This window comes from Haliotis rufescens, unplaced genomic scaffold (genome assembly GCF_023055435.1).
Source record: "Haliotis rufescens isolate VD_foot unplaced genomic scaffold, xgHalRufe1.0.p SCAF_2, whole genome shotgun sequence".
Lineage (NCBI taxonomy): Eukaryota > Metazoa > Mollusca > Gastropoda > Lepetellida > Haliotidae > Haliotis > Haliotis rufescens.
In genome coordinates, this window is record NW_025963890.1 from 23,769,744 (window position 1) to 23,786,554 (window position 16,811).

General features: G+C 40.5%; 1 protein-coding gene across 3 annotated transcripts in view; it reads right to left on the bottom strand.

The window, feature by feature from the left end:
- Window positions 1-1,587: 1,587 nt before the first annotated feature.
- LOC124146193 (putative ferric-chelate reductase 1) overlaps window positions 1,588-16,811 on the bottom strand; it is a 34,326-nt gene continuing 19,102 nt past the window's right edge. Inside the window, exons 1-5 of one of the 3 annotated variants that reach the window (XM_046516372.2) lie at window positions 8,965-9,106; window positions 5,855-6,038; window positions 5,353-5,513; window positions 3,468-3,553; window positions 1,588-2,257 (exon numbers count right to left, since the gene is read on the bottom strand). In XM_046516372.2, the coding sequence (XP_046372328.2) occupies window positions 2,047-2,257; window positions 3,468-3,553; window positions 5,353-5,513; window positions 5,855-6,038; window positions 8,965-8,973 (651 nt within the window). In that variant the 5' untranslated portion in view covers window positions 8,974-9,106 and the 3' untranslated portion in view covers window positions 1,588-2,046. Of the gene's footprint in view, window positions 2,258-3,467; window positions 3,554-5,352; window positions 5,514-5,854; window positions 6,039-6,423; window positions 6,493-8,964; window positions 9,107-16,811 lie in introns of those variants that run through there. The other 2 variants (XM_046516371.2, XM_046516370.2) reach the window with 2 other exon arrangements.

A 16,811-nucleotide genomic window follows, 5' to 3' on the forward strand; every position in this document is an offset into this window, starting at 1 on the left:
TCAAGGCCTGTTCCGATAAGAACACGCGACCCATTGATCCGTTTAGGATTAACACAATCCTTAAAAAGTTTAACGCAAACAATGTTTTTAAATGTGTTTAATACCTAACCAGTGTTACAGTATTGTGAGCGAATATTGTTCTGTATCAAACTCCGTCCTGCAGTATATATACGTAAGAGAAAGTAGACAACAAATCGTATAGTTTGATTTAACTGTGTATCGGTTGATGAGACATGCGGTGTCGACAATCGAATGATCAATTCTACAGGCGTGGGCTGCCAACTGACACGCGGAGTAGGTGTTTCATGTCGATTAACATTTAGAATGAGTTCATGTACGGTAATATTTCAGTATGTTGAACTTGTGAATGAGTGTACCAGTGTTACGAGAAAAATAGTTATGGGGGTATTTAGAAAACAACGCAAGATTGATTTGTGTTTGTATCTTTTAGGGATTTCATTATGAACACTCATACCCATGGGTGACCCAGCACTACTGTCAGTCATCTGAGCCGCAATCCGCTGTGCAGTGGTTCGAACCTTTAGCGTGCCTGAATCCGACGATGACCCACTCGTAGATTGCGCTCCATGGTGTATCAGCACCCACAGGTGCTCACAGTTTTGTCACCGGCACAAGACCTGCCTGTGTTTGGAACTTTCTCCCGTAAACAAAACCTAGGTATTACTGAAACACCTGCGACGCTAACCCCAACTCACTCGCGCACTGTCAAATTCGAATTGAACAGACAATTATGTTTAAATATTTGCACAATGCGCATGGAAAATGTTTCAACTTTGATAAATACACTGCGAGTGGATTACAGCCGAAAAGCAAGATTCATTGCATGTCAACGAAGAGCAGGAAAATCATGTTGCTGTTGTTGTTTGTTTAACGCCGCACTCGGCAATATTCCAGCCCTATGACGGCGGATTGTAAATAATCGAGTCTGGACCTGACCATCCAGTGACAAAGTAAGAATTTAGCACTTTTGTTAGTGACTATACTCCAGCCTAACCTGTATACCTTCAGAGTCATGAAAATGTATATTTTGAACTGACAACTTAAACATTTCAGGTATGAAACAGAAACATTTCAACAAAAGAACATACAGGCGAAAGCGTTCACTGTCTCGTGGCTTATGAAATGTATTGGTTGTGTGAAGATTGTCTCAACATGTCAAAATATTTATCTGAATATATCCCGTTCATTTCAGTTGTTTTTTCATATATACTATTGTACTATTCTTTATGGATTGGCTGTGTATTTCTTTCGGTCCGGAGAAGTCGGATGTTTCAAAATGACATGGTCAGTTACCGCCAGATGCAAACATTTGTTCCCTGAGAACGTGAGAATGGGAAGAAACAGTTGAAAAAATGCGGGTTAGAAATGAAACCCGTAGACATGAAATCTGTGAAACCCAGGCAAGCGGGGGAAAATATATATACTTGAAAGGAGCAAAGTAAATTAATATTACATCTAACTGTTTCGCGATCGTTTGTTGACAAACCTGAGAGAATATTATTTTCTTCCAGCCCTTTTTATCCGGATCCTGTAGTTAAAATAAAGAATGGAAATAAAAACTCATAATTGTGTAAATCAAACATTTTATTCCAAATATATAAAAACACATTTCTTCAAAGTATGGTCACCCATTGTCAAATATGTACAGTTGAACATATAAGGCACTTTAAATGTAACTGGAAACATGAGAATGAAAATTTACAAAATTTTGACCCAAGGCTATTAAAACGTTGGTGAATATATCAAAGGCAATGTTTACAGATAAAACCATTGAAATCAATGTTGATTTACATTTGATAAAAGCATCCTCGGCTATAAAAGATTATTGTGCATTTTGTTACTAACGTTTGTAAATATTCAAGGCAACTAGTCATGTATCAATACATGTCATATATTTACGTAATATTTCATTCAGTGTTGGTCACAACGATATTGATGTGGGTGGCTTTGGAAAGTATTTTAATATAAACAAAAAGTGATAGAGAATAATATATGTGTTGTAGCTGGTAGATATTGGGAGGAGAGCTAGATTTTGGCGAACAGAGCCAGCCCTGAGACAAGCAGAACACTGCAAGATACAGAGGCCCCCGATGCCGTGACGTGTGTTAACATCATGTTCAGCTTGGTCCTTCCCTCGCAACGGGCATGGGTAATGCGGACTCCCAGAGACATGTCGTGAACAACTTCACTCTGTACGTTGGACCAGAACGTATGCTTGTGGTTGACAAACGTCGCCCTTGAACAGATAAGTCGCATCAATTATAGCTGATAGATTAATAAGGACATACATCGTATGATATGAATCTGGAGCCTCAGAGTGAGGCTGTACAACTGGCGTTAATAATCAATGTCTTGAGTCAGTGGTTAAAACCTGTAGTGATTGTCCCTATCATGTGAAGCAGGTACAATACTGACGTTTGACGTTTGACGTTTGGTGACTTGGGTAAATTAGGCTTTCTGTTACTTTTTAATCCAGCTATATGACGGCGGTCTGCAAATAATTTAGTCTGGAGCAGACAATCCAGTGATTGATATAATGAGCATCGATCTACGGAAACGATGACATGCATCACCCCAATCTCATTAAAATCAGATCTTAGTTCTCGCTACCGCTAAACAAAGATCTGAGGACATCCCATTACGGGTCACGTCAGAACGAACTTGCGCGAACTTTGACCGACCAATGAAATGACCAATCAGAAGGCAGCTTTCTCGTGCTTTACGGCACTAATTTCAAATTGGCGACTACGCTTCGAAACATATTTTGACAAATTCTCGATTACAAATTTGAAACCTGAACAAAAGAACATTCTGGAATGGCTAATAGATGGTCTAGATTGTATAGATTCAGTCGTTAAACCCGTAACTATCGTTCGGAATACCCTGTGTTAAAGTTTTCGAGGTTGGATGATTAGAAATCACCATCCGACTGTCACCTTCATAAACTGGTAAGCGACGCTCTGATTGGTCGGATGAAAGGTCGTTCTGACGTGACCCCTAATGGGATGTCCTCAGATCTTTGTTTAGCGGTAGCGAGAACTGAGGTCTGATTTTAATGAGATTGTGCATCACCAAAGAGAGCCAGCCTGACCACCCGATCTGTTAGTCGCCTCTTACGGCAAGCATGGGTTGATGAAGACCAATTCTAATCGGGATCTTCAACCAGGTAGTACATTAGGTGAGTGTGGATCATAGTTTTATATGGGCAATGTTTACATGTTTCTCTCGATGTTGAGTGCCCTGTAAATGAATAGAAAAACCTATTGGCGATTAACGAAAAATGTGGTCAATACAGATAAATGTTTCATTGCAAAACTTTTCACAGATTAACCCATTCTGTCAGACACACTATTGAAACTACACAACTTATCCCGCAGTTTACATATCCTAAATACGGTCCTCCAATACAATAAAAGCATGTGGGTATGTACACGTGCAGTGCTTACTGGAAAAACACGTCCTGACCCTCAGAGTTGTTCCATATGAAAGTCTTGGATGTCTTGTGGGCGGAGGTAGTGTGACTCACGGCGTCCTGAAAAACACACGTTGATGTATGCTGAATCAGACGGCCGACAGATGGCATGGAGCTGGTAATGTTCACCCTCTACTTTGCCTTCTGTGCTAAATGGAATTTGTTTCGGCAGAAAATCGAGACTGGTTATTCTCTGGCGTTGACGTTTTATACTCTTTTGGAACCAATGTCCACCATGAACGAACCAGAAAAAACAATATACACTCTTCAAAAAAAGAAACGCACATGTAGTATGTAGTTTATTGAACCTGACTTCAAAAAAAATCCGGTATATAAATTGGATATATGTTATTGGAAAATGTTGTGGCCTGATATTCGACAAACGGTGCGTCAAAATGCAGTCATTGTCGATTTGCAATGTCTTAAACGGCATTGTTTTCACACTTGTGCAAGTTATGGCATTCGTAACTCGTGGTAGTGGCTGTAAAAAGGCAAGCTTAGGCCAATAATTTGTCATTCATTTTTCGAAGTTCGAAAATGCCTAGACTCAGCGCCGCCGATCGGAACATAGCCATAGGACATATCCAAAGAGCGAAATCGCAGTCTTCTGTTGCACGCCACTTCAACGTCCACCACAGCACCATTTGCCGCCTTTGTGACCGATACACACAGTTCAAGACCAAGAGTTACCACCCCTGAACAGGATCGCTACATACGACTGTTCTACCTACGCCAATGCCATGGCTACGGAGACTGCAGGACGCATCCCTGGTTTGAGGAGATTATCGGACCAGATTGTCAGGAACCATCTTCGCGAGGCTGGAATCCGACCCAGAAGGCCAGTTATCATCCCTGTTTTTGCAACAGATCCATCGACAGCGATGTTGGTGCTATACCTTACAACCTTGGAATTTGAGAAACTGGAGACGAGTGTGGTTTAGCGATGAAACACGATTTCTTCTTCACCGGCGAGAAATGAGCCTTTTGCCCCACATTGTGTACGTGAATTCGACAAATTCGGTGGCAGTACTGTCATGGTGTGGGGGGCCATATCCTACAAAACGAGAACTGACTTGGTTGTGGCTCAGGGACATTTGGCTGCAAATCGCTACATGAATCAAATTTTCAACCTCACCTTCTTCCAACCATTGACCGCCAGAGGGAGCTGTTTCAACAGGATAACGTTCCACCGCAGACAGCTCATGTCACGGTAGAATACCTACATAATGCCAACATCAATATTTTGCCCTGGCCGTCGAGATCTCCAGATCTCAACCAAATCGAACACCTCTTGGATGAACGTCAGAACATGCCGCAGACACTCCCTGACACTGGCAAACGCGTCATACGCAGAATGACGCAGAATGACGCAGGACAGAATTCGTACACTTATCCCGTCAGTGCCGAGGAGATGCAGAGCCATGATTGCTGCCCGGGGCGGTCACACGAGATACTGAGTTCAGCGCAACCTTGTGGCCTTATGTGACATGACAATGAACAGTTTTCAATTCCTTTGTACAACGATAACACGTGACTATCGAGCTCAAAAATTTCATATTTGTATCTATGATATTAAATATATCGACTTTATTAGGTATAATAAATTTACTAAAAATCTACCTGTGCGTTTCTTTCTTTGAAGAGTGTAGGTAGGTTTTGAAGAACTCTCATAGAAATACGAATAATGCATTCCTCATATAGAACGAATGTGTATGCAATCAAATGTATATTGAAAGATACAGAATAATCATAAGACTCCGAAAGTTAAATAGTTCCCAGCAAGATTATTATATTACGGTAATGTTGTGTGTTATCAGTGCTCGACGTGTTCCTATAACTGTTTACGAAGCAGTATTTACGTTTGACGCTTGACAGGTCTTCAGCGCCACTTCACTGTCGTTGGAATTGGTAAGTTTGAAGGTGCCGACTGCCTGGCCGAACATTTGGCAATCTGCTCGCCGAGCCTGGAGGAAAAAACCCTCGAAGAAGAACTCAGTCGGCGAGTTGGCGGTGAGTGTGACTGAAAGATAACATAAAGATAAGATAAGATAAGATAAAATGCACGTTGCATTAATGCCCACTAATATATTGGATGTAGGTCTTGGTATGTCTCTTGCAACGCTATAGGATTGGTTTGTGCATTATACAGGTTTGAGTGATTAAGTTACATTGCAGCTTCATCACGGCGTCCTGTAAATGGACGTGTGTGGGCATGGTGCATGAGTAGTAAAGGCGATGTTTAAAACAATATCACCTGCCCCAGAATCAAAACATGGTTCCAGAACAAATTCTAAAACAGCAATTCTTAGATTGCTAGGTATTGGTGTCTGAATAAACAACCCAGAAATGGCGTGTACATACCCCTGACATCTTGTCCCCTGTGGTAATTCATTGTATCGACAGTTATGGTGTATGGCGCCGGTGTAGTCTGGGAGTCATGGCCATGATGAGGAAACATGTCGCCACACACCTGTGCTGGGGCACCGGCCGCGTAGCCATGACACAGGGGCAGACAACTCATTAGAGCACACACGAAAAGTAGGATCTAGAAAAATAGGATAATAAGCAAGCATTATTAGAGGGGAACCAGTACGATCCCAAAACATATTTCTCGTCTATACGATGAAGTCACTCGGTCGATAACCGTCAGTGCTTTGAAACAATTGTCAATCCCACTCACCTATAATTAAACAGTAAAGGAGAAAAATGGACGAACAACGCAAAAGACGCCGCAATTCGCTGTGAAGAGTTGCGTCCCTTAGACACACCATAAAGCTATGATTGTGGGCTCAAATCCCTGTTATGTTTCAAGGTTTGTCAGCACCATACTCATGCTTGTGGGTTTCACGAACTTGGAAACGTCCGAAAAGCTCGCATACTTGAATACGGTTCAAAGTGGGAAGAAACTGGATGTGTGAAAAGAAAGTAACCTGGCATTTAGGAGGGGGAAAGTTAGGGCACCACCCCATGTTCCTCTCGCCTTGATGAATAGTGCCATTGTCGATTCGGGACAACCTTTGTCTGAAAGAACATTACATTCCAAAGGCTAATTACCCTATGACCATGACATGTATATGTCTAGAATCACTTAATTGCTATTACTTATAAGATGCTGATCCCAATTGTTAATCCCCATTGTATTGTACATGACTGTCAGCCATCCTGAACGAAGTGTGCAACTACACGTATGTAACTACACGTTAAAGCGTTCGCTCGTCACGCAGAAGACCCGGGTTCGATTCCCAACATGGGTACAATGTGTGACGCCCATTTCTGGTGTACCCCGCCATGATATTGTTGGAATATTGCATAAAGCGGAGTAAAACCTTATTCACTCACTGTTATTACCAGAGACAGGGTCCAGAGACGAGCAATAAGGTCTTACCCTTAGCCCAGCTAGGGTTAGTCTATGTGATCCGGGTCACCATCACAACAACCACTACCACCATGTGCCGACCTTGTGTGTATATATATCTACCTGTATAAAGCAAATCTGTATATACCACACGACTCCATGTTGTCACTTCCTACCCAGAACCGTACATCGATCCCTTGCAAACTGGAGTGTATTCAAGTAATCACGACTAATGTAAAAAGTGTCAGTAAAGCATGCAGCGCGTTGTTACCGAGACACACATGTATAATTCGGTTCATTGTGTATATACAATATCTAAGATATTCTACGCTCAGAAACAGAAATTCGCTTGCAACTTCGCTGGTCGAACGTTGCTATGCGCGTACAACGGGTGAATGGACTGACTACAAAACCGCTGTCGATGTCGCCTCTCTTGGTTTGCGCAATCTATGTTCTTTCTTATAAACAGCCAGAACTTGGTCTCGCTCTACTGAACTTGTATGGCCAAACAAACAGGACATACAATTTTGTACGGATGTGGGTTTTGAAACATGGTAATTATGTATATACGTTAATATTGATTCTAAATTAGGTTTCGCGGTAAATAATCCGTATATATGTGTATGTTGGCCAAAGGGTAGTGGAATGGAGCACTGTACATGTGTGGATATGATTCGGAGGGGAAACTGTGTGGATATGATTCGGAGGGGAAACTGTGTGGATATGATTCGGAGGGGAAACTGTGTGGATATGATTCGGAGGGGAAACTGTGTGGATATGATTCGGAGGGGAAACTGTGTGGGTTCAGTGCAGTCATGTTCAGTTCCGCCACTACTCAGCCATGTGTGTTCACAACGTAATGACATTTGGTTGGAGTTTCGTTTTTCCCAATATGTTACAGTTTCACCTTGATTTGATGTATGCGTTTAACCGTGCTCTTAAATACCGAGTATACACCACCTCGTCCTGAACTGACGGACTGAGAAAGCTGAAGTGTGGCAGGTTTGTTTCTCCTTATGATCATATTTTTTTAAATCATAAGAATTGTATTGCTGGTTTGTCTCTAAAATATTTTTAAAATTAAATTTCACAAAACGTTCAAAGATTTAATTCTCAAGGACCCACGTCTTAGAAAGGTGAACCTTTACATACAGGATGATGCCTATAAGAAGATTTAAGGCATCATTAAAAGCATTTAGCCAAGATTTTTTAGAATCTGTTTAACCACATCTACTGACACTCAACATGAATGTGTGTTTCCATTATAAGGTTTAAGTGTTACAAAGTCACAAATTATTTAAGTTACTATCAAAAAAGAATTGAGAAAAGATTTTTTGTTTGTTGCAAATTAAGAAGGAATGATGACGTAGACTTATCGTTTCATATAAACCAACAAGTTGTCATAGGTCAAGCAGAAAATCATTGGATATGAAAGGGTCCCCTTTTTGAAAACCCAATGATGTATGTTGTAGGCAGTAAAACTATCTAGAGAGATGAATTTCGATATTTTGGACCCCTCCCTTCTAAAGATGCTGGTTCCGCCCTTGACGCAGCCAAGAGAAGACAACCCAGTGGTTGAAAACATGAGTTGATACTGTGAGACGCCATCAGCCAAGTCACACATTGTAACCACCCCATCATTCCAATCGATAGTTACACAAATCGTGTTTTAAATCATTAGTGATGCCGTTTCACATCTAGATTGATAAAGCAGTTTACAGTGTATAAGGTTAGAATTCCCATCAACAAATATTAACGTCTAATTTCTTATCTTGCCTTTCATATTCATAACAAACCTATCCCGACTCTGACTATAGAACATGTCAGATATGATACCGAATCACCGTCTCTTCTAACACGGAAACAAGTGTTTCAGACAGCCAGTGATCATATCTTGTGTCTCATTGTATGAATAATGTCACATATCGTGAATTGTCAAAGACATTGGTATAGAAGTGATAACTTGGTTTCAACCAAGGGTAACTTACCAGGTTAATATTACTTATAGGCAGGATTTTAGACATAAAAGATCAATTCAGAATCAAAATACAAGTGTGACATTCATAGATAGAATAGGATTATAATGTTGTATAATGCGTCAGTCACTTCCACCAACCTGATTCATCTTGAGTACAGCTAGTAGACGTTCACGTCAAACGTCAAAAGTGAGACTGAACTTGTCAAGTAGCCTACTTTGGGTATACGCTTAGGGGCGTGGCTTCAGTTCCCATGGGCTTACTTGCGCATGGCATAGTGGTCATGTGGTTGTTCAGGGGAAGCTACTGTACAATGCAATGAATGAGTAAGAATAGTCACGAGAGTTTGGTACATACAATCATAGTGGGTCATTCGGGTAGGGATTGCTATAGACCACTGTCGGCAAACAGGCTTATAATACGTCACACATCTACAAGAAATGTCATTGTCGTGCATTTATATGGCAAATTAGCGGAAAAATTGATTTCATAACAAAAGGGTCATCAGCCAGCTAGAGTGGTCATCAGCCAGCTAGAGTGGTCATAGGGTCCGAAAACACCTGTTTTGGAACGTATTTACAGAGTGAGTGAGTGAGAGAGAGAGAGAGAGAGAGAGAGAGAGAGAGAGAGAGAGAGAGAGAGAGAGAGAGAGAGAATGTAATGTATAAAATGTAATGATTTCATATGACAGCGTCTACGAACACGGATCATCATGAACCGTTGCCAGGGGTTTCTTTGTTGGCCCTTTGGACTCCAACACCCAGAGCATGACATGCAGCGGACCGCTCTCTAATGTACGTATTGCAAATCAACGAATGACTCGGGGAAGCAATGTAGATGCTTATGTTATTTCAAGGCGTAAGAACGTGTACATGATTGTTATTGTGGAATAAAGATACAGATGAAACCTGAAGCATGTCTGAATCCTCAGTGTTTTTCTCCTTTACATTAATCTACATTTAAACTGGATTTTCTGCAATAACCTGTAAAGATAAGACACAACCTGGGTACATGACCAGGTTACCCCACGGAACCCAAAAGCTTTACAATCTGGTGACAAAACATCTACTAATTATCCCAAGGGGGAAACTAAAATCTTTTGGCCAGGGTTCTTACAGCTTTGGCAGAGCACTTTGAACTTCGAACTGGCACCAACCTTGGACTCTTTGAAGAGACAGATTAAAACACAAAAGTATACTGTTGAAAAATATAGGGAAATAAACTTTACTGTCAGCATATTTGAAATAGCATGCATGCAATGTTGAAATGTGTTTGTGTGCATTGTTTCGAACATGTGTTTGGTGGACAAGCCTGGGAACATCATGTTACTAAGTGTTCCCTTATTTATTTCCATCAGTATACTATGACGTTTCCAGCCAGTGCATTCTTCCTGTGATTGCTGCTTCTACTATAATATATAGTATTGCCCCTCACAATATTCTCCATGCGGAAAAGGTTGTTTACAATCTTGTATAAAGTAATTTCCTATCTTTTGTATATATAGTGTGCATACTGTTATATGGAGTGTAATGTATTGTTAAACAACATTGTAACTGTATTATATTGTTTCTGTAAGGATTCATAATGCGCCCAAATGACAACTGATACTACTACATCAATTACAACCTACTACTACAGCGACTACACCGACAACATCTACCACACAACAACCTAAGAATCAACAACCATGACAACCATGACAACCATAACAACAACTACTACTGCCAGTACTACAAATTGCAACTAGTTAATGTCAAGAAGACCGCAATCGTAGTCTAGTGGTAGTGCTGGTCTAAGGGACTAAAACAAGGACTGGGCCACTCGGAGTCAGTATGCTGTGTCTGTGTCTACGACAACTACTGCTACAACTTCAACTTGTCACGACAGTATGGTTTTTACGTAGTTCACACATTCAAATATAACCCTATAATATCCTACTAAAGGAAAGAACATGCCACAATTCAAGTCAAGATTTCACGTTTAATCCATCATATAATGATTCTTGAATGTTAGTATCGTTTGTAAAGCTGTACACATGCTGCATGACAAAGAGGGGACATTTAAAGAGTGAAAGTACTTCGACATGTAGACACAGATAATACTGGTATCATCGCCGGGCGTGGGACACAAATTGACTGTAAAACAAATTTCCTCGGAATACCTTCTGTACTGCAACGGCCCTTCAGTTTTATTGTATGCCTAAAAGTCTCTCCGCAAGAGTAAATAACAAGAGGGGTGACGTCAACTTTCCAATAGTCAACCTTCCCTTTATGTCGAGCAACGTTTGAGGCACCATTGCGCATGCTCGTACTACGAAGATTTCAACGAGCGCCATACGACTAATGCTGAAAGAGTTGTTGATCAAGGTTACAACTTTCAAAGTAAGTACATACACCTTGCCAGTTTGGATATTGGGATAAAGAGTCATGAAAGGGAACCGGGATCAGTGGCTAAACTCATGTATATCTTTTATAACACACACAAATAGTCTAATACACCTACAAAAGAAGAGCTAAATTATGTGTACGCTCATGTAGGCTATATGACAACACATATTTGGGGTGAACCCTGAATGATTTACACTTTGCTTTGGGGGGTAGCCTAGTGGTTAAAGCGTTCGCTCGTCACGCCGAAGAGCCGGGTTCGATTCCCGACATGGGTACAATGTGTGTAGCCCATTTCTGGTGTCCCCCGCCCTGATATTGCTGGAATATTGCTAAAAGCGGCGTAAAACCATACTCACTCACTCTTTGCTTTGAGACGATGGGTGGAACTGATACATACGTACGTAAAGAATGCGCTTAGTCTGTGGGTTAAAGGGCCATCTGTTATCTAAAGTTTGACATATGACGTAAATAGACTTTGCAAAACCATAAGCTAAAATATGTTCTTAATTTTTAACGCTTCTCCCACCGTCGTTTCGTCGAAAGGGATATCATGAGTAAGTATTGCTGAACGTAGCTTTGAACAGTATTTGGGTGATATCAGGCGTGTCACCTGCATGTGGGAGGAACGCTGGACGTCTTACATTAAGTCAGAGAAATAAAGTTATCTTATTTAGAAAAATATATCTACAAAATAAAAGTAATAAAATCCAAATGGATCCCAGAACAATCCTTAATTTCAGAGCTGAGGCAATCTAGACTTGCCAAATCATTCTAGACATGAGTTGGACCTTTTTTCAAAAAGAAATTCTCTAGGGTCTGGGAGACAGACTACTGAAAGTGATGCATGCCTTAGCACTTTTGTGAAACCCAGAAGAGTTGGGTGCACGCTTCTGCACAGCGAATTCATCAATTTGAGCGAGTTTGGTTTAACGTCGCTTTGAACTATATTTCAGTTATTCCATGGCCTCTAAGCTTGATGTTGGAAGAAATCCCGAAGAGATGCAAGTATATGGCGCTGGGATACGAATCTATTATCACATTTTTCTGGCACGCCTGGGGAACGGAACTCTGCACAGCGGATTGCCGCCTGGGACGTTTGGATCAACCGTGCCCTCATTTGATAAAAAAACAATGGTAGAGATTGGAATTAAATGAAATCGAAATGCAAAGAGTTTGTTCCTTGCTGTCAAAACGACATGGTTTATGAAAACGACATATGAAATAATTTCAAAAGAAAAGATCAAAGCAGAAGAACTGGAGTATGAGGAAGTGGATAAGCAGCTCTGCGCATGCGTAATTTATTCCACTGACAACACATGCACAGTTAACGGTTAAGGGCGACAATGCGACATTATAAATATGTTTAGACAGATTAGACGACTATGGCGACAGTGTTTAAAACTGAATGCTCTTCAGTAAGCGGTTAACATATCTGTTCTCTGATATATTTTCAACACCATTACATAATGACTATGAACGAAAACTTGACAATCACAAAAATACATACTACTTTCCGAAACGTCGTGCTTGTCGACACCATGCAAAAACTAAAAGTACACCCAGTCATTAAATTAAATAGTTTTATGCGCGTTCGCTTTCATATTGAATTAAAATGCATTAAGTCAACGGCAAAATCCTCAAAAATTCTATTGATATGTTTACCTCCGAGGCGCTGTCTCGGAAATGAAAACAAATCACGTGACCCAAAATATATCCGACACCCCATTCGTGACCAACTCGTGTTATTCAGGGACAAGCCAAATAGCGATTCCGACACCCGAGACAGGTGTGCAGTGCAGCAGACGACAAAACAACAGAGGTAACACAAACACACTGCAAGATACTAAAGTTACGAACACACAGTTACTAGAGATCCTTTGTATTAATAATGTTATCACGAACCCATTGAACAAGGAATAGATTATTTAATTTCGGCTAGCAACATTTTTTTCCAAAATTTGAATGATTGAATCGGACGTAAAATAACGTTGTATAACATATACGATTTGTAAATGCATCACAGAACAGTTTATGCATTCTAGTTAGTGAGTTAAGTTTAATGCGTATGGGAGTTGTGTATAGGAGGAAAACAGTTCTTGGGGCTAGATGCGTACCGTGTACGAGTATGGTGCCCACAAACGGTCGTGACCACAGAAGCTAGGTAAACCTGGGACTCCCAATCCAGGGTCATTGGATTCTCACATGACTGAAGTAAGGTCAGTCTAAACAGTGCAGGGCCCCATCAACGATTTGAAGAAAAAGGTGGGGCGATAGGTTCCACTTGGGCCATTTGTTTTGTTTTTGACTTTGGGACGTTTTATTTTATATTGGGGTCGCTACCCCCAGAACCTCACCTCTGGATCAGGTGGATTGCAACACCTTAGATGACTGGGTCATCTATGTTCTCGTGGCTTTATGCATAAAAACTTGTAGATGTATTGGTATGTATTAGGATGTATATTGCTTATGGTTTATGGACTGGTAATTTATCATAGGGGGGAGGGGGGAGTCGGTGCGTTGAGGTTAGTGGTTGCGTCATGATAAAATCACAGCGAAAGAGGAGGGGGGGTGCCAAACTTTATCACAACTATGTGGGTTGGGTGGGCTACAACATAAACTCTTAAACTCAACACCACCTCTACAACATGAACTCAACATTACCTCTACAACATAAACTCAACACCACCTCTACTGCATAAACTCAACACAACCTCTACTACATAAACTCAACACCACCTCTACAACATAAACTCATAAACTCAACACCACCTCTACAACATGAACTCAACACTACCTCTACAACATGAACTCAACACCACCTCTACATCATGAACTCAACACCACCTCTACTACATAAACTCAACACCACCTCTCCTACATAAACTTAACACCACCTCACCTACATAAACTCAACACCACCTCTCCTACATAAACTCAACACCACCTCTCCTACCATCTTCCCGAGGCAAGGGAGTTAACTGACTATAAAAGTCCAGTTTCTACCCTTGCCGAACTAGGCTGGTATTATGGAGTTACATTTTGGCTGGACTAATGAGTCTATGCATAGTCCAATCAAAATCGCGCTACGAAATTGAAATCCGGTTCGAAAACTGTAATGCAGATTTCGGTCGATTGTAGGATTTGCAAAGCATGTGCACCGCCAATCTCATTAAAATCAGATCTTAGTTCCCGCTATTGCTAAACAAAGATCTGAGGACATCCCATTACAGGTCACGTCAGAAGACCTTTCATCCGACCAATCAAAGCGTCGCTTACCAGATCGTGAAAGTGACAGTTGGAATGTGTTTTCTAATCATGCAACCTCGAAAACGTTAACACGGGGTATTCCGAATGACAGTTAAGACCCGTACGACTGATTCCGTCAAAATTATTGTCAATCTCTCGCTTCCGTGGGATATACATTTGAATGGAGGAGGCGTTGCACAGTACGTGGGAAGCACTGCCATACAATCTCAACCATATATTAGACATTCTGTAATGTTAGTTTGTTCAGTTTTTAAAATCTCAATCAAGAACTGTGTAAACATATTGTTCAAGCGTAGTCGCCAGGTTGAAACGAGTGTCGTGAAGCTCGAGAAAGCTGCCTTCTAATTGGCTGATGTTGTCTTCTTGTTAGTCATTTCAGTAGTCTGTCAAAGTTCATGAAAGGTCGTTCTGACGTGACCCGTAATAGGATGTCCTCAGATCTTTGTTTGGTGGCAGTGGGAACCTTGATCTGATTTTAATGAGATTGGTGCTCCGCCAACTCGTTGTCAAGAGATATTTTCCAAATCTTTTCATGTTTTTAATCAAGGTGCTCATATGATTTGATGCATTTGTGATGTAAGACCCGTTTTATTACAATATAGACCTTGATTGTCTTGACTGGGTGCTGCTGTTTTGTTTGAAGCAAATACAAGTGGTACGATAGGTGGAATCTGATTGGTCCATAGGAGAGGCATAGAAGGGACATAACTCATAATAGCCACTGGTGGTGCTACAATCTAGCCCAGGAATTCCAGCCTAGTTCGGCAAGGTTGGAAAGTGGACTTTTAAGTCAGTTAACTCTCTTGCCTCAGGAAGATGCTACATAAACTCAACAACACTTCTCCCACATTTTCTCAACACCACCTTTCCCACACATGAAATAACACAATGTCTATAAGCACACATTGGCTGTTTTGTTTACTTAGTGTTACGTAGAATACCTTTGACTTGTATACTCCTAATGTGTCATTTGTATACACATTGCACCGTCGTCAACACTTCACTGGCATGTATTCACTATTGATGGAGGAATGCAGTTTGTACAACCCATGTAAAGTATTGACAATGGCAGTACTTGAGTGATTACATAAATCACCTATGTGTCCCTAGGTATGGATTGTTGGTGAAAGGTTGTTGCATGTGTGCTTGTGCTAGTATGGACTAATGTCGGTTTGATAGTGACCAAAATGGAATCTTCACCAAATTTACTTCCAATAGAGCAAAAGTACATGTACTATATAACCCACTGAGATACCATGGCACAATTTAACATGAATGTCCCACTCTAAATGCTGAGTGACAGGCAGGGTAATTACAAGTAGAAGTACAATCTTTAAATGTCTTTTGTATATACACATTGTTTTCAGCCCATAGTAAAACATTGTTTTTCACACATTGTACACATTGTTTTCAGCACAGTGTACACATTGTTTTCAGCACAGTGTACACATTGTTTTCAGCATAGTGTACACATTGTTTTCAGCAGAGTGTACACATTCTTTTCAGCATAGTGTACACATTCTTTTCAGCACAGTATACACAGTGTTTTTAGCACAGTATACACATTCTTTTGAGCATAGTGTACACATTCTTTTCAGCAGAGTGTACACATTGTTTTCAGCATAGTGTACACATTGTTTTCAGCACAGTATACACATTGTTTTCAGCACAGTATACACATTGTTTTCAGCATAGTATACACATTGTTTTCAGCATAGTGTACACATTCTTTTCAGCAGAGTGTACACATTCTTTTCAGCATAGTGTACACATTGTTTTCAGCACAGAATACACATTGTTTTCAGCACAGTATACACATTGTTTTCAGCATAGTGTACACATTGTTTTCAGCATAGTGTACACATTCTTTTCAGCACAGTATACACATTGTTTTCAGCACAGTATACACATTCTTTTGAGCATAGTGTACACATTCTTTTCAGCAGAGTGTACACATTCTTTTCAGCATAGTGTACACATTCTTTTCAGCACAGTATACACATTGTTTTCAGCACAATATACACATTGTTTACAGCACAGTTTACACATTGTTTTCAGCATAGTATACACATTGTTTTCAGCATAGTGTACACATTCTTTTCAGCAGTGTACACATTCTTTTCAGCATAGTGTACACATTCTTTTCAGCACAGTATACACATTGTTTTCAGCATAGTGTACACATTGTTTTCAGCATAGTGTACACATTGTTTTCAGCACAGTGTACACATTGTTTTCAGCATAGGGTACACATTGTTTTCAGCATAGTGTACACATTGTTTACAGCACAATGTACACATTGTTTTCAGCATAGTGTACACATTGTTTTCAGC